This window comes from Lutra lutra, chromosome 3 (genome assembly GCF_902655055.1).
Source record: "Lutra lutra chromosome 3, mLutLut1.2, whole genome shotgun sequence".
NCBI lineage: Eukaryota > Metazoa > Chordata > Mammalia > Carnivora > Mustelidae > Lutra > Lutra lutra.
The window spans coordinates 21,627,849-21,655,080 of NC_062280.1; the positions used below are offsets into that span (position 1 = coordinate 21,627,849).

Genomic DNA, 27,232 nt, shown 5'->3' on the forward strand with positions numbered 1-27,232 from the left:
CTCTCTGACAAATAAATAAAATCTTAAAAAAAAAAAAAAAAAAAAGAAGGTCACTCACTCTGCATGGGGTGGTCTTGCCAAGTTTAAAAGGATATGCTTGGAAAGGACAGGATTTTCCAATCAATCAAGATATGTCAGAGCTCGAAGGCACTTCCGGGATCATTGGGTTTAGCCCTCAGAGAGCAGAGTAAGTGGAATAACTAAAACAAGAACTCAAGTATTCTGATCACTAGCTTGACTCTTTTTGTGTCCTGAGGTCAGTATGTTCACGTTGAGTTCTTTTTTTGTAAATGAGGTTTTAAAAAAAATCATTACAACGATCTCGCATTAACTTTGAATTTGAATGTTTCAAATATGGAGATTACTTATTGCAGAAGGTAGCATACAAAACAGCCAACATGTCATTGTTGTTTAATTACTCCCTGTTTTTCCTATTATTGTAGCGTGCGTAATGTATCTGAAATTTACATTTTGGAGTTTTAAAAATTGCAAGGAAAGAGCATTAGCTTCCTTAGCCTTAGCAATATCTTTCTGCTGGTCTTTGTGTTGTAACTTTGTGTTTCTCTTACCCCTCTTCCCAATCTCACCCTCTCTGCAGGCAGCAGTGTGGAATTTGATTGGTGTGCTGTCTCCAGCATCCGCACACTGCGTCAGCTTGGCAAGAAGACAGTGGTGGTGAATTGCAACCCTGAGACTGTGAGCACAGACTTTGATGAGTGTGACAAATTGTACTTTGAAGAGTTGTCTTTGGAGAGAATCCTAGACATCTACCATCAGGAGGTAAAAAGAGAAAAAAAAAAGAAGAAAAATATATGTAGTGCATACTTTATAGATGTAGATGTTTGTATGTAGATTTATGTTGTAATTCCCCTTTGGAGAAAGAGCTGCCAGTGTCTTCCACTGTCTAATTTTGTAGTGAAACTAAAAAAAAAAAAAAAAAAAAAAAAAAAAAAATTAAAAAAAAAATTAAAAAAATTAAAAAAATTAAAAAAAAAATATCCCAGCCTTAGAGTCTTGAGGCCCTGGCACAGAGTGATTATTTTTTTCTTTCTAAGCATTCCAACTAGATTGAAAACCCTTCTTTTGGTAACACGTGCCAGACATGTATTAACTAATACAAGACAACCCTCCAAAATATTTTGCAGAATGATTTAATTGATCATCTAGACATAGAAGAAGCCACCTCTCTCTAGTTTGTGTGTTGTTACAGTTTAATAATGAATGGCCCCCAGGGGAGAGAAGTCAGTTGTTCACAAATGACCAGTTAATTCTGTGTGGTTAATTCTGTGTGCTGCCAGATGAAGCCATTAGTCTTCAGTTTAAGATGGAGGAGTTCATTCTGAACAATACTGGTACTTCTCTATGTTTCTCTGGCATTTCTTCCACCCACACTCTTGTGTTATCGAGAGTATCTTCACTCGGGATTCCTATGACCACAGGTTACTATAAGTCTGTAAGACAAGTTAAAGTCTTACAGTTAAAAAAAATAACTACTGGTAGATTTCAGGGTGATGTCTAGTGGTTGAGTCTTTTCATGTCATTACAGTTAATTCCCTACTATGGAGAATCATTCCTATGTATAAAATATGGTCACTTAGGGAAAAAAAAAAAAACTGACTTAGGGCCACAATACTTAAGTTCAAGCTTTGACTTGACAATTCATTAGTTGTGCAAATTTCTTAAATTCCGTGTCTCATCTTTTTGTTGTTGTTAATGGACCAAATGAGTGTATATCTGTGCTATGTACAGGTATTATGACGATAAGGAGATTTGTGGCTGAAACCACATGGGAAAGTGTAAATTTCAGTGTTAGAACATGTAATGATTTTATTACCTTGAGGAAAAATAGACAAACTTTGGATGGATATATCCTCATAGTTGTCCATTTGAGACTGACACACTTATCTTTGGATATAATGAAATTGAATATAGATAGAATAGGTAGGTAGAATATAGACAATTTAGGTAGAATATAGACAATTTTTAGTTTTGTCTCTGACATGGTTTTTCTAATAATTTCTCAAGATTCATTTCACGTGAGGATCAAAACAAGTACATTCTACAAATATATCTTGAATACCTTTTAAATACCAGGTTCAGCATGATAGGAAGCTGTAAAACCATGTCCCTACCTTCAAGACATTAGAATAATATTGGGACCCATAACAAAAATAAATGAAAAATTACATAATTGTTTAAAAAATATTAATGATTACAGGAATTGCAGTGAGCATTTTACACATAATTAATTATTTCCGCATGAAACAGTTTAAGGAAAGATTAAAAACTTCTACAACTGCCTTTGGATATGGTTATACATGGATATTAATGAGATCTTTTTATAGTAACTGAATTCAGTATGATGGTAAAAAATAAATTGGTCTTTCTTTGAAGCTAGTTGACATTTATAGTGCTACTATGTAAGATATTTTTAAATGTTATATTGAAGAATATAAGAACAATATTCCATTGATGTATTTGTTAGACTATCCCACAGGAAATATTATATTAACACCTACACATGTCATACACACAGTACATATGTGTATATGTTTCCTTTTTTGAGATTGTTGCGTATCTCCTCCCGAACTCCGGGAGACTACCATAATCCAGCTTTGGGTATCCCTAGTGATGCTAAAGGCACTGAGACATTCAATGGTAAATCTGCAGAAAATTGGAAGCACATCTAAACTTGCTCAAAAGCACACATTTGAGTCACTTTAGAAAGGCACTAGGCTACATAGCTACCTAGGATGGTAGAAAGTATGATGAGTCTCCTGGCCCAGGTTTCTTGGTTTAGTTCAGGACCTACCGTATTTCCATGGCAATAAGGATATACCTCTAAAGAAAACACGAGGGGGAGTCAGAAAAGTGACATGCATCGTGAATAAAGCAGTCTGGCTCAGTTGGTAGAGCATGTACTCTTGATCTCAGGATCATGAGTTCAAGCCCATGTTAGGCATGAAGGCTACCAAAAACAAACAAACCAACAAAAAAACCATAGTTGGAGGTGGAATGAGAGGGGATTCTTATGCTAAAATCTCCTTCCTACTTGTTCTATTTTTTTAATAGAAAATACTACAGAAATGCAGACATTTTTTAATACTTTATAAAGAGCAACCCTTTAAATTCAAGTCATTTATTACCTGTGATTGTGTTATGGATTCTACTCCTTGAGAAGAAATTCACATTTTAATTTTTTTCCTTAATTTTGGTGTTGAGTATGGGGAAGTGCCAAGAAAATGAGAAATTGGTATCTACTATCTACAAGGCTTTGACAGATATTTTGCTTAGTTCATAATTTTGGCTAAGGCACTCCTTATAAGGGGAAAGATGTTCTCAAGTTATTTTGAGGTATAAGAGTTGAATATTATTACATCGAAGTTGCAACATGTGTTTCTCTTTTATTAGATCTATTATTAAATCTATTTTCTAGGGATGAATTATGCAATAATCTTTGCAGGCTATGGCAATGAATAAGAATCACACAGATCAGGGGGAACCTGGGTGGCTCAGTCAGTTAAATGGCCAAGCTCTTGATTTTGGATCAGGTCATGATCTCAGGGTCCCAAGATTCAACCCTGGGTCAGGCTCTGCACTCAGCAGGGAGTCTGCTTGGGATTCTCTCTCTCTTTCTCTCTCTCTCTCTCCCTCTGCCCATCCCCCCACTTGCTTGCACATTCAAATAAATAAATTATTTTTTTAAAAGAATCACACAGATGGGGCGCCTGGGTGGCTCAGTTGGTTAAGCGACTGCCTTCAGCTCAGATCATGATCCCAGAGTCCTGGGATCGAGTTCCACATCAGGCTCCCTGCTCCATGGGGAGCCTGCTCCCTCTGACCTTCTCCCCTCTCATGCTCTCTCTTACTGTCTCTCAAATAAATAAAATAAAAAAATAAAAAAAAAAAGAATCACACAGATCCTGTCTTAACTTTACATTCTCCTTTTTTCCTCTGGAGACTCATGGTTTGAAAAGTTGTATAAATGAACATTTACTTTCTTCTCTATCCTGGCCCCATATAAGCCCCATTTCTCATTTTTAAAAAATTTCTTCATGAAAAACCAGATTGAGTCTAAAAATGCCAGGCAATATACCTGACACCTTATGATGTCCCTATCTAGTTTGAGTCCTTCTTAATTTTTCTTTTGTTTATAGTGAATAATTTACTGGATCATACCCACATAAAAATATACTCTGATTAATGATATAATTGTTCTATTTTTAATACCTTATGCTATATGTATATACATATACAATGACACCTCTGTAACACAATTTGAATTAAATGAATGAATGAACAAAAATCATTAATGGTAAATAAAACCCATTAGGGAATTCATGGCTCTAAACTAGAATTGGGTTTCATTCCTAGCATTTGATTTAACTGTAATTAAATACAATCTTAAGGGTCTGCCTAAAGTGTTAAAAATGTTTCACTAAGATGTGAGTAACTAAGATAATAAAGCACAGTAAAGATAATCTCATAGATGTACAAAGAATAGAGTTTTGTTAATTAGAGATAATACATGAAATTATAAAAATTAGGGCCATCTTTTAATGAATTAAATGCTGTTTTTTTAGTAAGATAAATTTTTTCTCTTGCATTCTGTCTATAATGTATCATTTAATTTGCCCATAAAAATAAGGACAAACCAAAGTACTAAAAATACATTTGTAGTGTGATTGTACTTGAATACTGTTTCAGAAATATTCTGTGTGGTATTGTCTGAGCTTAGTGATACCAAATTAGAAAAAAATAAAACAGGAAACTAAACTGAGTAAGAAGATATAAACAAATCCAGGTAAGATCAGTGGAACTTTGGGACTCTGATGGAATTATTTTCAGCCAGGTACTTAGGGATCTGTGAAACAAATCTGAATTTTAGAATATTTTATGTCAGTGAGTTATTTAAAACTATTTAGGCTTAAGTGATCATTATGGTAGTAATGATAATTTACCCATGTGGGATACCAAGTTCTTTTACTAAGTCCCTGCTAGTTCTGTGCTTGGAGTTGGGGCCAATTTAAGATGAATTCTTCCACAAAACTATCGTATATTAACTTCATCCTACAAACATGTTCTTTGTACATTTCCTTTTGCTGTGTGGGCAAAACTACACTACACCATCCACCATTACTCTAAAATGTCCTGTGGATGTATTTGTCTTTCCAGCAATCATCTTTATTTCTGGAGTCAATGATGAGATTGGGGTTTTGCAGAGGAAGTTTTTCTACCACTTTTCAAAAAACAATGTTTCAGAAATAGCTCTCTTTGCAACCTCTAGCAGTAATGACACTTGAAACCAGGCAGAAAAATAGTTACCTTAAGATTCGAAGATTCGGTTTATTATTTAAACATAACCGCTTTACAGTGTGGAGAATTGAGTTCAGTACTGGCTGTATTTGCTAGATTAGAAATATGGGCAAGTCATTTTACCATCACTGAGCCTCAGTTTCTTTAGCTGTAAAATGGGGAGAGTAATAATTGTCTCAGAGGAATACAGTGAAGGTCAAACAGATGGTGTAGGGCAAATAGTAATATCCTAAGGAATAGTAGCAGATTATGTTATTACTGTTTTAAAAGTTGCTAATTTGTTGAAAAAATAAAAAGCGATTTCATAGAACATTTTAAAAAATGTTAGTGTATTTATTAAAGACTTTTCACTCAAATTTGAGCTCCCATTTAGTGCGATGGCCCCCTATTTCTGCTCACAAGTTGATACTTCTCTTTTTAGAAATTATGTTGAAGTGCTTCACGTGAGAAATCTTTGTATGCATTTAATTGAGGAATTAGTTTTTAAGCCTCTAAAATATTAACTCTGCTAACAAACTAAAAATAATAAGCAAATAAAAATATTATTATAGTACAAAGAATAAATCTTCTTAAAGGTTTTGCAAAGATGTATATTGAATATGAGAAATGATAAAAGCACTTATAAATATGCAGAACTGTGGATTATTGTTTTCCATACTGTTTACAAGCCATTTAAGCACTCAACTGTGGGGTGTTTGCTTAGGCACTACTATTGTTGCTCTCATCAAAGACAAATTAGCTTTATCCCTTTTAAGACTATCTCAGAATTATTTCAAATAATGATAAAATACATTTGGTTAATATCTATGACTTCAGCAGTTCCAGTATTCATTAGTAGGTTATTAAGGCAAATACAAATTATTCCAAGATCAGTGGTCTATCAGTTATAATAATATTTTCTAATATTAATGACAATGTCTTATTTATGCACTTATAATGTATAAGGCCTTTAATGTTTATTATCTTATTTAACTTATATAGTGACCTTGCGAAGCAGGCAAATATTGTTCTAATTTTGCAGACATGAAGACTAAATGTTAGAGGGTGTTTACAGAGACAATTAAGATAGGACTTTTTTCTTCTGAAATTCAGAAATTTTTCTTTATTCCTTTTATCTCCTTAAGCTGGAATTCTATTTCACCTTTTTCCTAGAATTTTCTTCCCATATTTCTATTAATAAAATATATTTATCCATAACAATATCTTACATACACATTGAAATTTTATTTTATTTTATTTTATTTTTTTTAAAGATTTTATTTATTTATTTGACAGAGGTCACAAGCAGGCAGAGAGGCAGGCAGAGAGAGAGGAGGAAGCAGGCTCCCTGCTGAGCAGAGAGCCCGATGTGGGGCTCGATCCCAGGACTCCGAGATCATGACCTGAGCCGAAGGCAGCGGCTTAACCCACTGAGCCACCCAGGCGCCCCCACATTGAAATTTTAAAAGTGTACTTCATGAGACCTTCAGGCTGTAATTGTTACTGAGCCATAATAGTAGTTTTTATTACCATGGTGATCATTCTATAACTAAAAGCAAAATATGATGCATTCTAGTAATTACTAAAAATAAAAAGTGAACATTTATTGGAAATGCTTATTTTAAGGAAATGGATGGGGCTTTTTCTTCTTTTTTTAATTTTTTATTTATTTTTATTTTTTTTTAAATTTTTTTAAAGATTTTTATTTATTTATTTATTTGACAGGCAGAGATTACAGGTAGGCAGAGAGGCAGACAGAGAGAGAGAGAGAGGAGGAAGCAAGCTCCCTGCCGAGCAAAGAGCCCGATGCGGGGCTCGATTCCAGGACACTGGGATCGTGACCTGAGCCGAAGGCAGAGGCCCCAACCCACTGAGCCACCCAGGCGCCCCGGGCTTTTTCTTCTTGATTCACGCATGTACCCCTTGTTGATTATGATATATTCCTGGAGTGAGCTGGGACTCAGCAGTTTTATTTTTTTATTTTTATTTTTGTTTTTTTGCTATGTACTTTTATTTTTAATCTGGAAGTCTTGACTACTAATAGAAGATTAAGGTTAAAGATTCAGATCCTGTTTTCAGGGCAATTAGTAAGGAAACAGGAACTAAAATCAGTTCCTGGGTACTGTAGACAAGAGCCAAGGTAACAGGAAAAGAGAGAGGATGTAAAAATGGGAGGTAGGATTTAGACTGGGCTGTAGTATAGAGATGGTGGAGTTTAGACAAGGGAGAGGGAAAAAAGAGAGAAGTAGCAGGGGAAGGGGCAGGGGAAGGTTAAGTGGGCGGAAAGCTTGCTAGTGGGAGTGCACGTAGTTGGGGACACTGAGTAGGAGGTCTTCTTGGTGCTGAGAAGAAGGGTGACAGAAAAGGCTGGAAACTCTTCATTGTCCTAATGATGGTGATGAGTTTACACCTTGTCCTTTAGTCATAGGAAAACTTTGGAGTTTCCAGTATAGAAGTGACGTGGTGCATCAGTTTCGTAGGATGATTCATCTCAGTGAAGGCCTGGGCTGGAGGGCAACAGAGAGGTGAGCATTAGAAGGAGAGATCTCTGTCCATTTAGGGAATTACAGCAGTAGTCCAAGCAGCACTTGATTACAGTAGAGTGCATGGTGAAAACGTTAATTGTCTTGATTTCCTTTTTCTAACTGTCATACACGTCAATATCATACATTCCTGTGTAGTTGTGTGGAAGTCTGACATGGTAGTCATGTGTCGTTGTATGGAACTCTCAAACAGATTTTCACATGTAAGTGCCTGGAAAGGAGGAACGAAGTTCGTTTATCTCTTTGGGGGCATAACTTAATATTGCCCATGGATGGGAGACATGAAACAATTGCAACATGTGAAGCAGTTGTTCATCCATCACGAAGTGGCCCTAACGGCCGATGTTATGGGTGTCTTTTCCAGGCGTGCGGTGGCTGCATCATCTCAGTGGGGGGTCAGATTCCAAACAACCTGGCAGTCCCTCTCTACAAGAATGGTGTCAAGATCATGGGCACGAGCCCTCTGCAGATCGACCGGGCTGAGGATCGCTCCATCTTCTCAGCTGTCTTGGATGAGCTGAAGGTGGCTCAGGCACCCTGGAAGGCTGTTAACACTTTGGTAAGGAGAGAAACGGGTCTGTGTTTAATGTTGGCTTTCGAAGTGTTGCAACCCGGATGTTAACTACCACAGATGTTAACTGCAGGGCAGACAGGAGGCACTTAGGCTTAGGGACTTGACTTTGAAGTTGGTCTATTTCCATGAGTGCAGTTAAATGCTGGTTATGAATTGGTAAGAGTATTCTCATTAAGATTCGGGCAATGAAAGACGTTCAAACTATTTTTGAGCTTGATTGATACTTACAATTAGAAACTAGGAATTTTATATGTTTCCATGTCCAATTTACATTTTAATGGTGTCTTTTGAGAGAAAGAATAAAAGGAGTTGTGTTACCATTTGTTCTAAAGATGCCTTTCTGCAGTTCTATTGAGTGTTTTAAACTAATCATGCGCTTTTTTGTTGTTGTTTCTATTAATTAGAATGAGGCACTGGAATTCGCGAATTCTGTGGGCTACCCCTGCTTGTTGAGACCTTCCTATGTTTTGAGGTAATATATTGTTTTCCCAAAGTAATGATTTAAAAATCAGGAGATACTGAACTGCATGCGGTACGCTGATAGCACTTGGCTTTAATGTGTAGTTATTTGTAAATCCGCCCACACCCCCCAAACAAAGATGGCCAGAGAGAGGACCTATGCGTGGTCATTCAGTTTATCGCTTTTCTTTCAGAGGGTGGCAATGAGAGTCCACAGTCCTCCATCTTAGAACACGGCTTAGGGCATCTTGTTGCCCAACTGAGGGAGGGTAGTTCTACATTAGAGAAGAGAACAATTCAAAAACCCAAAGAGCAAAACTAAAACAAACCTGGGACATCTCTTTCCAGTGTCTGTTTTCTAGTCAGCGGAAATGGCAGTTTATCTCTGACTGTTGTCAGCACCTTCTGACGGTGCCTCTGGTTTGAATTTTTTGAGTTTTTGAGATCACATTTTTTAATAGATGAATTAGAATGGTGAGGGACAGAGACAGTGAGGATCTTTTATATTAAACTTTGAAACGAAGTTCTATCATCAAAGGAGAAGTTGTGAATTATCACTTCCTCTCTTCAGATGTTACCACATGTAAGGAAAGACTTCGCGGAACAGGGGATAATAAGAGAAACACAATTTGCTGTGCACAATTTGCAAGTGTAAATGGAATTTGTGATGGGATCCTTTAAAATAATGAAAAATTTGAAATGCGGTGGAATACTTCCCTTTTTATTTAAATGACATTTTGTGTGAATCACCATCAAATATTACTTCTTCTTGGAGGTATTAATGTAAGTTAATTTAAAGAACACACAGACGTTTGAGGGAGGGTTGCAGGAAGCAGCTTTGACTACTGTGCTTCCTTTCAATCTATCTCTTTGTTCCAGTTTCCTACAGTGTGAATTATCAGGGTTATTGACTTAGCCTTCCTGTCTTAAATAGATGAAGACATGGGAAGCTCTTTATGCAAAAATAGGTAATAGAGTAGAAGAAGCAAAGAATGCTGCTTTTTAAAAAGAAGTGGAAAGTAGTATTTTTCTTCCTTATTTTTTCCCTCTTACTCCTCCTTCTTCCCTTTGATCTCACTTTAAAAATTTCAAAATTCAGCATAAATTGATATCATCATTCTTTCTCAAGCAATCAATAAGAAGGACACAGTTGAATATCTTTCAGTCAGATACTGTACATTATATTTGCAAATGTTGCTAAAAACTTTATACTTTTCTAACCTAGCTGGTAGTAGAATGACCTGCTTTCACAGCAGACCTGTGGGTTAAGATCAGACATGGTCAATGACCTCTGAAGGAACAGAGTAGGAGTAGGTAGATCCTGGGACATCTGGGTGGCTCAGTCGGTTAAGAGTCTGACTCTTGATTTTGGCCCAAGTCGTGATCTCAGAGTCCTGAGATCAAGTCCCATGTCAGGTTCCACACTCAGCAAGGAGTCTGCTTAAGATTCTCTCCCTCTGCTCCTCCCTCCTTGCTCTCTCCCCCGACCTTTTCAAATAAATAAATAAATAAATCTTAAAAAAAAAAAAAAAAGAATAACTAGATCCTAGCATGAATCTTGTTAAGGTTTAAGAATTACCTGGAACCAGCAGAGTGAAAGCACAGGATCAGAAAGGACAAACTTTGGGATACTGCTATCTCTACAGCTATGTCGTTCTCTTGGGACATCATCACAGCTATTACCCCTAACTTGAGTGACTCTACTTTGGTTGATTGTTCTGGTGATTAAGTGGAGTAAAGACTCAATTTTGAAAAAAGTATCTTCTTATTCAGTCCAGACTGAAACTAGAGATTGCCTGGAACTGTTCTGAGAAACAATGAAGTCTAGCATGCTTTTCCTCCAAAGTGGTGAAAGAAATTGACCCATCCTCTTCTTTTTTCCAGTGGGTCGGCCATGAATGTGGTATTCTCTGAGGATGAGATGAAAAAATTCCTAGAGGAGGCCACTAGAGTCTCTCAGGTAGTATCCGATTTCCTCCTTGTGACTTTTACTTCTACCTTATTTCAGTATTAATTGCTACCTTATTTCATATGTTTTTCTTTTCACACCATGTTAGGATAGTTTCCTCCCCACCTTTTTTTTTTTTCTTTCTCCCTACTCAGTAGTCTCCTATATATGGGAATAAGAAAACTCAAATGCATTTAATTGTGTTTAGATCCTTCGGGTTAGTGGAAGAAGATGACCAGCGCATATTTGATCGCAACACAGATCTGGTTTTAGCCTCCAGGAGTTAGGGCGTATAAATATCCTTCTTTGTTCATAAGTTAGAAGCTGATCAAGTTACCCCTGGGGTTCTTAGCCTCAAGGACTGCTTAGCCAATCTCATCGTGTTTCAGTGAGGGCTTTCCTGGTTTTTAATTCTCACACTTGGAGAGACTCTGGCTTAGTTAACCCTGCAATTTTAACAGTAAACCCCTTTGCTCACCTTTTGACTTTTTTTCATTTTGATACACTCCATTTGTCAGTTAATAAAAATGTTTATAATTTTGTGGTGATTCAACCACCTTCCTCCATTGCCCTCAGCTTTTACTTTCTCCCTTGGTATTACCTCAGTGTGATCCATTTAAGATTTACCCAGTGAGGTTATTGATCTGAAGACCTTGTACTGTAAAGGATGAAAGTAATGTTCTCCTTTTAAAAGCTGTCAAAAGCTTGTTGGTTTTCTTGTTGTTGTTGTTGTTTTGTTTTTTAAGACGGAGAGAGAGCACAACTCATAGAGAAGAGTTTGATGTTAGGCAAGTGGAATTTGGAGGGACCTAAAGAGTGAAGTCAGAAGCATTTCAAAGAGGAAGAAAGAGCATGGACTGTTCCTGCTCATGAAGTCAGACATCCCTTCTGTATGGTGGTTGCTCCCCAGGACATTGGGTCAGTGAAGAGAGTGGATAAGAGTAAAGGGTGAGAAAGACAAAGAGTGTAAAAAAGAAAACCAAGCAGATTTTGAATTTACTTCTGTGTGAAAGTCAGAGAGCTGAGGAGGGCATCCCCTCAGTGGGTCAGTTTTCATTAATGTGGACTGGAGCAAGACACTTTCTTCTCTATCTGACTTCCTGCCAAGGGATCGGGCATGCTCTCCCGTTTGAAAAACCAATAGTTAGAACCAGCTGGGCTTGTGTAAATGAGGAAGCAGGTGCCCTCTCTTTTCTGCCTGGGACATTGTATCCCACAGGACCTCTACTCATTGAATAGTTTTAAAAATATTTTTTTCTGCTAGTATATGGATAGAGCCCCTACTAGGCCAAAGTTTTGTAATGGAGATGTCCTGATTGAGAACATTCTGATTCAGGTGTCCTCTTCAAAATACAGCAGAATCTGGGATACTCAGTTCAGTGAATCTAGAATAAAATCAGCCCCCATCAATCACTCATCTATTTATGTCTTCATTCATGTTTAGCACCTGCTATATTATGTATTATGGCATTATTCTCAGTATCAGGGGCTACACTCATACAAAGAGAGATACAGTCTCCTCTCACAAGGGACTCTCTTTACTAGGGACATCATCAGTCTTCAGTTAATTACATGAAATATAATGAGCACCACGGTAAGAAAATACAGGATGAGGGTGAGTGTAAGTGTATTGGGGTCCATCCCTAAAGGAGGATTTTTAAAATTAATTTAAAATGGTTGATTTAGAATTAACTTGTTGAAAAGTTTTCATTGTGGGTGTGAGTAGGAAGAAAGGGCAGCCCAGGTACAGGTTCAAAGCTGAGGGAAAAAAATGGAGTTTCTAGAAACTGATAAAGTACTTAGTATTTGGCTAGGACACTCCACATGGTGGAAGAGTAGAAGAATAGGCGGGGGAATAGATAAGAGAATCTTGTCAGTTATAATGAGTTTGGGGCCAGACTGCTTTCATGAGAAAAGATTAGGGGCTATTGCTGTAGCTCAGGGTAGAGATGACAGCACCTTGGAGCAGGGTAATGATAGTAAAGATAAAAAAGAATTACATGTATTCTAGAATATTTAGAATGTTCAGTGAAGGCAATTAGTGAGTGAATGGAGGCAGAGGGTAAGAGAGTATCTGATAAAGGATGGCTCCTGAGCCACTGCCTTGGACAATTAGACAGATGGTGGTACCATTTATTAAAATAGGGAATGTGAGAAGGAGAAATTTTAGAGAAAGAAATCATATATTTAATATTTGACCTTTTATGGAAGATGCCTATGAGAAACCCAAGTGCAGATGCTTCAAAAGCAGTGGGTTATACAGATTTTAAATTGAGAATCAAGGTTTTGGTTAGTAATAGAGATGTACATATAATTTTGGAAATAAATAGCATATCATTTTAGAGTTTTGAGAAGGAGGCAATCACCAAGGCGAGAGTACAGAGGGAGTGAAATAGTGAAGACAGAGACGAGAGGGATACCAGCATTTAAGGGCTGAGTAAAGGAAAGGGAACCATGAAGGAGCCTGACAAAGAAATAAGAAAATGTAGTTTATGGATATCAAAGGTGGAAAGTGTCTCAGGAAGGCTGACAATGTATATTATTGCAGAAAGATTGAAATTTATTAAGAGATTTTCTTTCTTAACATGGTAAGGACTTTTTCATACAGTTGTCCAAATGGCCAGGATGGTGGATGCTATCATTGCCCCACTCAGATCCCTTTATCTGTAGAAGCACCTGTCCCTAACTGTAGTGACAGCTGGTAATAACTGACCAGCTGTACTTCTTCTCTGGGTAACTACTCTCAGTCAAATGGGAGCTTCTTCAGCACATAGGCAAGATACCTCACCTCAGCACCACCCTCAAAACACTAAACAGTGAGCAACCTTTGCCTCATGGTGGGACTTACTCTGTGTTGCAGTTCATCCTCCAGAGCCCCCTGTGGAGTAAAGCCAAATTCAATTTCCACTGAGACTACTGACATACTAACCTTTTCCTGCTGTCCCATCCTGCTTTTCTAACTCCCTCCATAAATCACTTGAACAAGGATTCCCGTCTCAGGCTTGGCTAGGGAAGCTAAGACAGCTGGTAATTTTTTTTAAATCATGCTATTATCATCAAAATATAGGAAAAAATCCCATATAGGTCTCAACACAGCTCCAGTAGTCCTGCTGCAGTAAACATCAGATATTTAAAGAAGAGGGAACAGAGATGGAAAGGAATCTTCCCCCCCCCCCCTTGGCTAATAGATCGTTGCATGTCCAGTAGGCTTTTGAAGAAAAGGAAGTATGAAAATTTTCCTCATTTAATTGGAGAGAGAAGCTTCTTTATGGCATAAAACACTGGTTTTTTGGAATTTTCCACAAAATTCCTTTCAATTTCAAGTGTTCTACTAAAGGAGATAAGATATATTAAATTTGACACATATGCATGAGATGAACTCCATGATGGTGGGCAAAGGGGTTTTGTGTTCAGAAGGACGGGAGATATTTGGAGAAGGCTTAGGGGAGGAGGTAGCTTTTGTGTCAGGGCTTGAAGCATGAGTTGAGACTTGAAATACACAGCTGAGGAGAGAAAGTGGGATGCATTTTGGGGAGAGAGGCATAGAGACTCTGATAAGCAGGGAAAAGCAGGGTCTGATAAGAAGGCAAGTGGTGTGTTGCTGGTGCCTGGGGCGTCGAGAAGAGATGCCTGAACCCTATAGGTCGTGAGTCAACCTATTCATTTTGTCTGGAAAAAGCAAGCAGTGGTCCTAAGGTGGAGGGCATCACTGCACTGTCATGAAGGAACTGAGAATGGGGAGAACTTCGAGAAGGAAAAGGATGTAAAACAGTGGAGAAAGGAAGAATGTTTTAAGATTAATAAAAAGAAATGCTGCAAATGCCATGCTTTAGAAATGGTATAAGGCATGTCAGTTCCATGTAATGGATTCCATCTTGGACCTAACAAAACCAAAACAAAATGAGATTCTCCTCCTAATTTCTTTCACAGTCTCCTGGAGAGAACTGATTTAGGAAATTGCAGCACTTGGAAAAGACAAGTGTACAAAGAGAGAAAGAACTAGAACCAAGAAAAATACACAGTTATAAGTAAAATAGAGAAATATTCATAACTCCCCCATCTGACCCTCTCCTTAGCCCCCTCTTTCCTGTCACTCACTTAAAAGTCTGTATTTGAAATTTCAGCACTCATGTTCAGTTGACTGAGGACTCACGACGGAAGAGAGACCCTCTCCCTCACTGAAAGCAGAGAATGACATTGTTATTACCCAACAAATTGGCTAATGAGTTTGTGTAGTGTGTTGAGCATTAAGGTCTTTGCAAGGATTACACTGAGATTTACTTACGGTATGCAATTTTCACTTGGCACTATACACATGTCAGCTAAGGATTCTGCCCTTCTCTTTTCCTCAATGACAGGAACACCCAGTGGTGCTGACAAAATTTATTGAGGGGGCCCGGGAAGTGGAAATGGATGCTGTTGGCAAAGATGGAAGAGTAAGTGCTTTACCCCCATCTCCTAGATCTCTGCCTTCCCATCAAGTTTCTTCCACCTGTCCCTACCCCCAACTTGCAGTTTTGAAACAGATTAGAGGTCCTGATTTCTACAAAACAGGTCTCTGAGAATAGTGGACGAATGGCTCAGTCCAAAAATTTTCAGATTCACTGACAACTTAGTGTATGTGTCACAGGTATCATATATCCTGTGTTCATACCGTTAGGATTTCTCTTTGATGATATTCAAAATTAATTATCATCCTGTACTCATCATTCTTCTTGAATAGATTTTTCTCTCTCATTTTCTTTGGTCTGTGGGTTTCCTTTTATGTTTCAATGGGTATTATAAAAACATCTAATACTTGTCTTTCTGAAGTTCCTAATTGAATCCCTAGTTTTTCTCCTCTCTTGATTTCCCAGCCTCCACCTTTTTATTGCATTAATAAAGACAAAACTAAACAGAGTTGGGTGGATAAGGATAATAACATAAAATTAGCTTACCAGATCACATCTGTGTTTCTAGTACAATGAATGCCTCCAACTTCAGTGAAAAATGAAAAAGTGAAGAATGCTTTCCTTAGGTTTGCTAGTTGTACTAATAAGGCATTTATGAATTATCTTGATATATAGGAAGTAATGTTTTAGGGAGTCGTGTCATTTTATTTGCTTTAATGAAAAAAATTTTTAAAAACTGTCCTTCATTTTCTACTTTGTAGATACTTCAAAACACTACTGAAAATGTTAAATCTTTTTGTCTTTTTGGTCTTGCAGATTAATAGTTCAAAGTAAGGTTGTTTAGATATGTCATGTGTGTATATATATATATATATATACATATGTGTATGTATGTATGTATGTATATGTATATATATATACATATATATATGTGTATATATATATACACATACACATATGTATATATATATATACACACATCAGTGATTATTTCTTACTACAGAATCATATAATCCTGAGTTTAAGCACCCTTAGAAATCATTTATTTCAACCCCATACCCCAAAGGATGAGAATTTTCTTTACAGCATCCCCAGAAAGGGGTCACTTATTTTCTGTTTAACAACTTTGGTTATACAGAGCACAGAAAGTTGTCAGACTGAAAGATGTCTTATGGACATCTCATTTATTCCTTCTTTTGAGGTAAAGTCTGCTTCCCTGGAATTTTTTCATTCCTGACCTTCTGGCCTTCAGAATTGTAGAGCATATGTTTAATCTTTCCTCCTTTTCAACGTTTTAAGTATTTGAGACTCAGGTATAAAATGAGAGCGATGTGATCATACCAATGTCAACGTGGAGAATGTAAGACTAGCCTGGAGACATTTGTGTTTTTTTTTTTTCAAATATAATGCTCGTCTGTTGGCCTGATTTGGCTCCAGCTTGCTAGGATATGCTCTTAATCTAAGCTTCTCTTAGACATCAACCATTGCTTATCATCCTGGACTCCTTCTTTTGGAAATGTTCCAGGTTACTCACAATTTTTTAAAATAGTCACACTCTGAAATGGAAATAGCGCTTCAGCTATATTATGATTCTTTTCAGAGCTCGGTGGGAGTAGTGCCTCCCCATTTCTAGACACTATAAAAAAATCTGAATGCTTGCTATGCACTAAATATCATGTCAGACACTATATATGCTTTCTCTCTTACCCTTACAAACATTCTACGAGACCGATACCATTGTTAGTACTGCCTTATCAGGAACCAAGGCTGAATAGATAAAGTACCTTGCCCAGGTCACAGAGCTCCTAAGTGACAGCAGGAGACTCCAACGTTACTCTGCTTTAAGTCCATTTATAAATCTGATAAACAAATTATCTCTGTAATTTATTTAAGTCTTTTACAGTTACCCAATTATTCTCCCCGACTGTCAGCTTTATCACTTCCCAAAGACACACATGCTATTAACATTCAGGTTATGGTGACTGAGACCATAAACTTTGCAATGTGACAGATAAGGGCTTCAAATCTGACTTGCCATACAGCAGTCACATGGACTTGGGTTATTTCTTCTTATCTTGCCTTAGTTTCCTTACCTGTAAGAGAAGATGAGAATATTTTCTTCTTGCTTCCCCTTCTTTCTCAAATTTTAATTAAAAAATCTCTTGCTCTAGATCTTAAGTCTTCTATCTGGACCACCTAAGTTATACATGCATCTCGCTGGATAGTTACGTCTCCCATCTTTTCTAGTGTTTAAACCCTAACCTGGAAGGAAGAGATAAAGATCCCTCCAGTGCGCCCCAAATACTTTAGCTGCCTATTTGTTCTTAAGTCAACAGGACTCAGTTCAGCTGTCGTATTTTCCTGATTCATACCCATTCTAATCAATGAAGGAGGGAGGTCAGCTCAGCCACTGTCAGCTACCCCGGGGGCAGTCTGTCACTGTACAGGGAGGAGGCGAGTCCATGCATGTGGCTTTACGTGGTCGTCTCACCCAAAGACTCTGCAGAGTAATTGGTCAATGCTCCAGGCATCTGTTAGAATGGGGTGGGGAGTGGGGGGTGGGGAGAGACAGGGTGGAGGGGCCACAGCTTCCCTGAAGTAGGTGCCTGACAACTCTTTCTAAAATCTTCTCTTGGCCAGGTGATCTCCCATGCCATTTCTGAACACGTGGAAGATGCAGGTGTCCACTCGGGAGATGCTACTCTGATGCTGCCCACACAAACTGTCAGCCAAGGAGCCATTGAAAAGGTCATGATTTATCAAGAAAAGTGCAAAGGGAAAAAAAGCAAAGATTAAGAAAAAAATTTTTTAACTAGGGAGCAATGTAGGACATGCTCCAGGTGAAATGCAATTATGAGGGGAATTTTCCTGTTCTGAGCCTGCTGGGTATCTCAGAGAGAACGGTTTCCTTCCTGTCCTTTTGAGCCCACTTGGTTGTGTGCTGGGGTGCTGGTTCTTGAGCTTCAGTGTAACAACCTGGGGAACTTGCTCATCTACAGATTGCTGGACTCCACCCCCAGTTTCTGATTCAGTAGTTCTGAGCAGGGCCCCAAGTTTGCATTTTTAACAAGTCCCCAAGTGATGTTGCTGTTGTTGCTGTTGGTCTGGGGACCCCATTTGGAGAACACTGCTGCAGATGATTCCTATGTTTGAGAGCCACTTAGGTGAGCAGCGTATAAAGCCGTGCTTCTCAATTAGAAGCAGGTATGCAGCAGTCACATAGGAACCTTCTGGAAACTTTGTTGTCACTGTCCACCCTTACCCTCATCTCATACCAGCACTTTCTGATTAGGTCTCTTTCAACTTCTCCTTTGGAACCATTGCTTTAAAGACCTTCCCAAGAATGATGCCTCAGTACTCAGTATGCTCTGCGAGGCAGCCTCAGAGACCATCACCTGAAATAATTCATGTGGTTGTTCCTTTACTCTTTAGGTATGTTAGGTCAGGCTTGGCTTTTTCAGTGAGGCTTACCCATAACCCGGCCATCGAAATCTAGGTAGGCCTGTCTGGCTGTACACTGGGCTGGATTCTGAAGGTCTCACTTCGTTCTCGATAGGAAGGCAGGATATATTATTGTAACACCCGTTGCCTAAGAGAACAACATCCCTGGATTTCAAGTGTGCTTTCGTTGATCATGTCAGCATAAATGACCTCAAGAACTCAGATTTTTCGGAATCTCTCAGAGTTTGATATGCCATGGACTCTACTCCCTTTTATAACTAATTAAGCTGCCGAGTCCCTCTTGTAAAAGTAATGAACAAGGAGCTCTTGTTTCTTGCTGTCAGCGGCCCCTCATTGCATGGGTACTGTCTGGCTCCGGTTGGATGTAGGGATTTGTTTATGTGACATGCAGAGCTTCCTGGCAAGGAAACATCATTTCTTTCTGACCGTATCTACCCAGGTAGAGTCCAGGGCAGCAGAATAAACACAGCAAAGAAGTCTCTCTGGTCTCTTTGCAGTGCCGTGTAATTTCAGGGCCGGCTTTTCTCGGTAGGTCGTGAGATTGATAGGAAGTTTGGACTGCGGTTTCTGGGGCTGAGGCAACTGGATTGACAGAATTCCATTTAGCCCTCAGAGTAAAACCAGAATATACAATGGCAGGGAGATAGGGACATTTGGCAGAAAGATAATTTTGTCAAGCTATTTGTTCTTTTACTTGCTAGATGGTTACGGACATTTAGTATGTATTATTATTTTGTTGATAGATGCCTGTTAGTGGCTGCTATTATCATTATTTTTATTAGTATTATTGCCACTATGACTGTTATTATTATTAGTGGAGGTGTAGCTCTCTGTCAAAAGAAAGTTTAAAAATCTAAGTTTGAGGTGTTTTCTTCGTGTTTTGTAACCAAGCTATGCTCTTTAGCACTATGTCATTGTCCTTTTGATCTAGGTGAAGGATGCTACCCGAAAGATTGCCAAGGCTTTTGCCATCTCTGGCCCATTCAACGTCCAGTTTCTTGTCAAAGGCAACGATGTCTTGGTAAGAAATGCCGAGGTGCCTGAGAGGACACCAAGCTGTGTTAGGTTATATTGGTTTGTGCCCCTCTGGTGGTCTCCTCTGTGAGCACAGACGGAGCAGCCAAGATTCCTACAGCTGTTCCTGTCTGAGTGTGGGTCGTTGCACAGCACAGACGGCCTGCCCTGCTGGAAGGCAGAGGCCTTTGGTGGCACTGATATGTCAGTCACCGTTATGGAAAGCACTCCGACCCACTGGAAAGAGGACTGCTGACTGCCATCTGCAGTACAGAAAGATGGACACAGTGACTATCTGAATATGTCGAATAGTCACAAATTGTATACACTGAAGTCTCAGATACTACTGATGTACAAAAAAATGTTAAATCAACTAGACTAGTCTTAATTAGTCTATTTAATGTAACCAGTCAGTAACCAGAATTGGTTCAGCAGCATCTACTATGTGAAATCATATGGTGGCAATAAAGATGGATAAGTCACATTTTTGTATTTTAAGATTTTTATATTTTAAGTGGGTCTTAAAGAATGGCTGGAATTTTGACAAACAAAAGAAGGTAGAGAGGACATTATAAACAGAACATCTAAGAGAAAATTTGGCACATTTGGGGAGATAGCAACTAGTTCAGTTTAGCAAGATCATTTTTCTAAGTAAATGGTGCAGGGCAATCTTGGAAAGTAAAATTGGGTTCAGGGAAATGGTACAAGATAACATAGAGAGATAGGTTGAGACAAGAGAATAGAAAGCCTTCAAGGACAAGACTTTCATCCGATGGCCAGTGGAAACCCAGTGAAGACTTTTCAGCAGGGACATGGCATTATCTGAGTTCTGCATTAAAATCTATCAGCAGTGTGTGGAGATGAAGTTGTGGAAAGCAGATGAAAAAAAGTCAGAATTCAAAGATAGGAAAAGGAAACTGGTTAGCCAAAGTGTGAGCAGCGGGGAGAAAAGGAAGAGTCTGGCGAAAAAAGAGCTGGCTCCAGTAAAAAACTGCTAGAACCCAGGTGACAGGGAGAATGTTAATATGTTGTCATTGGATGTCACCATCATTTCTCTCTTTTTTTGAATTTCTTTGTCTGTCTCTCCAGGTGATTGAGTGTAACCTGAGAGCCTCTCGATCCTTCCCTTTTGTTTCTAAGACACTGGGGGTAGACTTCATTGATGTGGCCACCAAGGTGATGATTGGAGAGAGCATTGATGAGAAGCCTCTTCCCACATTGGATCATCCCATAATTCCTGCTGATTATGTGGCAATTAAGGTAACATGTTGCAATTAAGGTAACATAAAAATGACTATCAGTCATTTTTTTAAGTTTCAAGAAATTAAAGGAAAAATTTTTCATCAAAAATAATCTTGATGGATGCCTGGCTGGCTCAGTCAGTAGGAGAGCATGTGACTTCATCTGAGGGTCATGACTTCAAGCCCTACATTGGGGGCTTACTTTAAAAAAAAAAAATTTAAAAATGTAAAAAAAAAATAATTTTGATACTTCATGAACTTTCTAACTAAAGTGCTGGACCAGGGATTTATTATGTTTCCTTTGAATATACACACAGGCAACTTTATATCAATTTTTATCCATTTCAAAAATAATAAAAAAATCATTTAGAATTATATAACTTCAAAACCAACTAGCTGAATGAATTATAAACTATGACATTGCAATTGATACACAGTAGTTTGGTTTGGTTGGTAAACAGAAATTCCGGACATATTTTGTTAGGATAAGGCTTGAATTGTGTCCCTTTGGAATTATGCCAAGACTTCAGGAATACATGGGTCTTGTAAAAAGTGTTACCTTGTGCTGTTGGTTAAATTCTAACTACCTTGGCCACCTTGCTTAGTTCCTATTTTCTTCAGCAGCACAATTTTTCCTCTTGAAAGGCTAAAATAGCTGTTGCTATTCACGGTGGTGCCACGAAGGAAATGAAATTGATGGCACCTCTGTGAAGATTATTTATTTATTTGACGGACAGAGATCACAAGTAGGCAGAGAAGCAGGCAGAGATAGAGGAGGAAATAGGCTCTCCGCTGAGCAGAGAGCCCAATGCGGGGCTCGATCCCAGGACCCTGAGACCATGACCTGAGCCGAAGGCAGAGGCTTTAACCCACTGAGACACCGAGGCGCCCCTAGATGTATATTTCTAATAATACTTTAATAATAAAACCATTGAGCTCCTCTAGCTGCCTCAGCACACCCAGGCACAGAGTATTTATAATTATGACTTTACTTCATTAATCAAGTATGAGGATTAGTGAGATACTATATAAATATATTTGAATGTTATAGAAAATATAGAAAATATAGAAAAAACATAAGATGGAATCAATTTATATCATGGGATGTATTTATGTGACATTTATATATTTTGGATGCCTTCAAAAGATTTCCATTCCTATATGTCCTAGTGACCTGAGTCATAATTGTGTTACAGCTGAGACTCTGACTTCTGACTTTTATAGTGGAAGCTTTAAGTTGAAGCTATAAATAAAAAAAAAAAAATTATTAATCTTATTTAGCTTAATAATTTAGGATGACTTGGATTTAAGGTGCATTGAGATGGAATGTCATTCGGTGTACTGGGGAAGGGTGGCACTTTATTCCTGGAGACTATGACACAACATAAATTGTTAAAGCTTTCAGTGGGAATTATACATAGGTAAAAAAAAAAATACATAGTATTTCTTTGTTTGAGACCAATAAGTAGAAGGCCCTGAAAAATATTTTCCATTCGAAATTCTATAGATACATTTCAAATTGATGTTTCTGAATTCATAGGCACAGAAATATGCATACACTTATGTGTATGAAACAATTTCCAGTTAAAAACAGTAATGAAGGACAGATAAGCATCTTTTAAAATGCACCATATCTTCCAGTTTACTTCCTTTCTAATTATCATTGTATATGACTCTTGACTTTTTAAAAATGAATGGCTTCTTTATAGTCAGTCTTAACACAGGCCTAGGGAGCTGGATGGACGTCCACAGATGAGAGCACAGAAAAGCTAGAGTGGAGAAATATATAACTTGACTAAGGATGACCTCGTGAAGTGACCCCGAGCTAGAATCCCAGGATAACTTGGAAGGGTACCAGAATCGAAGAAGAGTCCTCACTAGAAATACGGATAGATGCAAGAAACCAGGACTTGGTTCCTGATGAACTACACCGATAAAATAAATGAAGAAGAAACACTCTTATCTATGTTCTAGTTCACATGAAAGTTCTGGGCAGAAGTGTGTCCAGGCAGAATGTTTTTCAAAGCTTTTTAAGAGGTGTCAACAACAGTTTAATGTCTCAGAAGTCAGCTTACAGACAGACATTTCTGGCATGGTTGCCTGTTGCAAGTTCAAATGATCAGAAAAAGAAGAGGAATGTTTCCAAAGCCTACCAAGAAAAAAATGTGTTTGAACTCTGTGCTTGGGGAGACCAATGCCCAGTAGACTTTGTTTGAAATCACTCCAATAAGAATATGTGTAAGCCAGATTAGAAACACTGGACTAGACTGGTCACAGGGGCCCTATTTACAGAAATAATTTGTGATTATTTAACCCAAGCTTTTGGCCAAGAGCTCAAGAAATTCTTGGAACAGAGTTTTAAAGCTATTTTTCAAGTCAGATGCTTAGACCAAAGAGATTTTTTTATGTGTCTACCATAGCCTAAATGAAACTGTGAGAGACTGTTCACTAAATATATTTATCCTCTCTCATTCCTTTTATACCTTTCTCTCACATATTTTTCCTCCCCATTATTTCTGACAGGCTCCAATGTTTTCCTGGCCCAGGTTGAGGGATGCTGACCCCATTCTGCGATGTGAGATGGCTTCCACTGGAGAGGTAACTGGTTAATGATCCATGAATGCTTTCATTAAATCTACTTTGAAATCTATGGTTTTATGAGCTGATTATAATACAGTAAGTAAGTTATTAAGTATAAAGGGGGACACAAACTTCTGTTATCAGAGTAAGTCTGAAAGGGCTGAAGAATTTTGAACTAAAGAAAAGTCTTGTACTTTTGTGGACCAGAGTCTAAATTTTCACACATATTTAACTCATGAATCTAATGTATGTGTTCCTAATTCATTTCCACATTACACATTGAGAACAGCTTCCAAAATATTTCTTTACATGTCTAAGTAAATATCTCCTGGGTCTTTCTGCTTTATTTTAAGTTTTCATTTCAAGGTCTCTCTGTAACAGCATTTCCCACCCCTACCTCCCTCAGTGTCTTGCTACTATGAAATTAAATCATTGGGTTTTTACTAGCAATATGTAGAATGACTGTACAGCATTAGAAAGATTGCAGACCTAAACATTGTGGAATCTGCAGATAAATGCAAAAATCTCAAAAAAACTTGCAAAGCAAAGTGAATCTCCTGGGGATCATCTAAAACCTATAATGGGATTGGCCACTGGATGTCCCTCTTCACTTGTGTTGGGACTCTTGTCAGCAGAAGGTTTCTTTAAGAATGTGAACTGTGTTTCTTGTAGAGAACTGTCAGATTCTAGAAAGTTCCCTACATGTCAGTGTCAGGACATTTTATGAATCACCCAGCCCTTGACAGACTTACTAGATACAACCTTCAGATTCTCATCAGTGCACATCAGAGTGGCAACATCAGACTGTGAGGCATTATAGTTTCCTCTTGCTATTAAGGAACACCTGAAAGAGGAAAATATTTAATTACAATAAATATGTAATGTCTTATGTGGTTGCCTGGTTACAAGCAACATCTGTGCTGAGAGGTGAAGCGAGACAGGGAGGCAGGGAGTGAGGAATAAATGGCTATCTTGTTTGTATTTGGACTGGCGATTGCCTTCTCTTAGCTCCTTTGCTGCTGCTTTTAATTTACCAGGTGAGAAAACCTATCTTTAAAACGAGGGGCCTGCATTACGGTTCTCTGCTGTTTAAGGAGATGCTCTTCAGGCTCACACGGATCCCAGGGTCACTTGGTAGCAGGGCTGTTTTCAGCAGATCCAGGGTTCAGATCCGGGAGAGATCGGCTTTCCTTTGTGCTGTTTTCTCTAGTATGGCAAACTTATTTTCACTGCCTATGTCCATTCTGTCTCCAGACATACATTATTGGAGTTGTTGAAATATGAGAATACAAAAGAATTAGAAGCTCAGCTCACCTTTGTTGTGCTCTATTTCAGAAGTAGAGAGTTAATTCTTCTATTGTTAGAGTCATACTTCCAGGTGTCACTGAGTGGGATGTTACAAGGGCTATTTCATAACTGAGATCAGAATAATAATTCTAGCTTAGGTGAAATCTCAGTTATGCTTCGAAAAGACATTTTCAGTGTTCAGATGGCTTGTTGTGGGACTGACTAAACCTTTACCTCTTGAACTAGGTAAGGGCTGTTTTATTTTTTTTAGTGGCAAGGTGGCTATGTTAGACCTGAGCTTACTTGAATATCTGACTGTTTTCTGTTTTTATTTTTTGTTTGTTTGTTTTTTTGTTTTTTTTTTTAAGAAAACTGCTGAAACCTCTTGTGTGTTGTTCTATCTGCTTTTATGATGGGATTGCCTGGTCCTATCAGTAGAATTTGGGTTTCATTAACTGAGGTTGAGATTACTGAGGCTAGCTGATCATTAATTGACCAAAGAAAGAGTTTGCTGAAAAGTAGCATGTACTCGTGATTGGTTGAAGGTCATAGTCATGAGAACATCCTTTTCACAATAAGGGAGTCATTTGCTTAAAGAATGAATTTAGCCATCAGTGTTATTTACTATAATGGTGGTTCTGTACCTGTGCCAAATGATGATATGCGTGGCAGAATCTATTCCCATCATGCTCAGATATACTACTTGTTCTATGGTTATGGGGGCCATTTGACTTGTAGTTATCTAATAGCACAATTACCCTCGCTGAAACTTCTGTGTAACCCAAACATTATATGTTAGTTTGGAATGGTTTTTATTTTATTTATCTATTTATTTATTGGCACATGGCTGTGGTATTCAGAACTAGTCTAAACAGGGCATTTTGGTTCATTTTATGAAAATGATTTTAAATTGAGATTTTCATGGATTTATTGAATTTCTCAAAAAGCTTTCTCAGAAGCTGTACCAAATGACTCCCAACCAATTGGTCAGCAGTTATGCATGTGTGCTACTGACCCATGCATTCACGCACCGTGGCATCGTGTAACAGACATATGCTGTTATTTAAACATTAAGTCATATTAACATTTGGTAACTTACCACATTACGAACCAGAAGCTGTGATTTGTATCCAAATAACTCACAGTAGAATCCAGTTAAGTTGCTCCATGGAGTGTTGTTGGATAGAGAAAGAATTGCTTATTCATTCATTACGCTTAATTAGAAACATAAGATACATCTGCCCTGGCCGGCTTTGTTAATCCCCGGATTCAGACTGCATGGTCTTTGGGCAACTCAATAAAATCTAGCAAAGGGGTCTATGAGTAAAGTGCTTTGATTTGTATTTGTTTATCAGTAAGAGCTGTTTGACTAGTGTTTGCTTCTTCTTATTTTACATTTTAATTTATTCTAAACAGGTGGCTTGCTTTGGTGAAGGTATTCACACAGCTTTCCTAAAGGCAATGCTTTCCACAGGGTTTAAGATACCCCAGAAGGGCATCCTGATTGGAATCCAGGTAAGTGGTGTGTGGTTGCGTGCATGCCCCTGGGCACATGCTAGAAGTGGCTGAGAAAGGACCTGAATTGTGGTATAAAAGAGGGGAGGTTTGTTTTAAGCTCCACTAAAGAAAACAGCAACTAATATAAAAAATGGATGTTTGTTCTCTATATGTTCCCTGGATTTTGCTTTTTTCCATTGTAGCAATCAAAACAAATAAGTGAATAAATAAAACAAAAAGAAGGAAGGTCTCTAGTGAAAAGGGTCTTTGTTCTGAGAAGGATTTAGGATGCCTTAAACAGGAATCTCTTCTGTTTCTTGGTTACATCTTTCCTATGTGCTCTGCTCTTAGTTTTTCCTCCTTAGCCCTTGAACATATGCTTTCCATAAAGTTGGGTCTCACCTCGTCTTTCTCTCTGTCTCTGTCTATCTCTTGACTTTCCCCTTTGCCAGTTCGTGTCTGTGGAATCCACTGTCCTATCCATAACTGTCATCTTTAAATCTTCATACTTCATTATCCCATATTTCCAGCCGTCTCTTGAATACCTCTATCTGACGTTTCAAACCGAACACATCCCCAGCTGAAGCTCTGTGATCCCTTCTTGACCTTTGTTCTTTCCTTCCTTACCTTCATTCATTCACATTTCAACTTGGAAATACTATAGATCTTCCACATTTTATGGTGGGGTGATGCCTCAGTAAACTTATCATAAGTTGAAAATACCAGAAGTCAAATGCATTTAATATACCTACCCTACCGAGCATCATGGCTTAGCATAGCCTCTCTTAAGTGTGCTCAGAACACTTTATGTCAGCCAACAGTGTGGCAAATTCATCTGACACAAGGCCGATTTATAATAAAGCATTACATATCTCATGTAATTTATTGAATACTGTACTGAGAGTGAAAAGTAGAATGGTTTTAAGTGTATGGGTTGTTCG

At 38.2% G+C, this 27,232-nt stretch overlaps 1 protein-coding gene across 4 annotated transcripts in view; it reads left to right on the forward strand.

The window, feature by feature from the left end:
- CPS1 (carbamoyl-phosphate synthase 1) overlaps positions 1 to 27,232 on the forward strand; it is a 137,840-nt gene that overhangs the window by 98,518 nt on the left and 12,090 nt on the right. For all 4 annotated transcript variants that reach the window (XM_047721302.1, XM_047721300.1, XM_047721299.1 and 1 more), the window contains exons 26-35: positions 599 to 780; positions 8,203 to 8,397; positions 8,817 to 8,884; positions 10,756 to 10,831; positions 15,178 to 15,255; positions 17,851 to 17,958; positions 19,604 to 19,693; positions 20,776 to 20,946; positions 23,451 to 23,525; positions 26,211 to 26,309. In XM_047721302.1, coding sequence (XP_047577258.1) covers positions 599 to 780; positions 8,203 to 8,397; positions 8,817 to 8,884; positions 10,756 to 10,831; positions 15,178 to 15,255; positions 17,851 to 17,958; positions 19,604 to 19,693; positions 20,776 to 20,946; positions 23,451 to 23,525; positions 26,211 to 26,309 — 1,142 coding nt within the window. The remainder of the gene's footprint in view (positions 1 to 598; positions 781 to 8,202; positions 8,398 to 8,816; positions 8,885 to 10,755; positions 10,832 to 15,177; positions 15,256 to 17,850; positions 17,959 to 19,603; positions 19,694 to 20,775; positions 20,947 to 23,450; positions 23,526 to 26,210; positions 26,310 to 27,232) is intronic.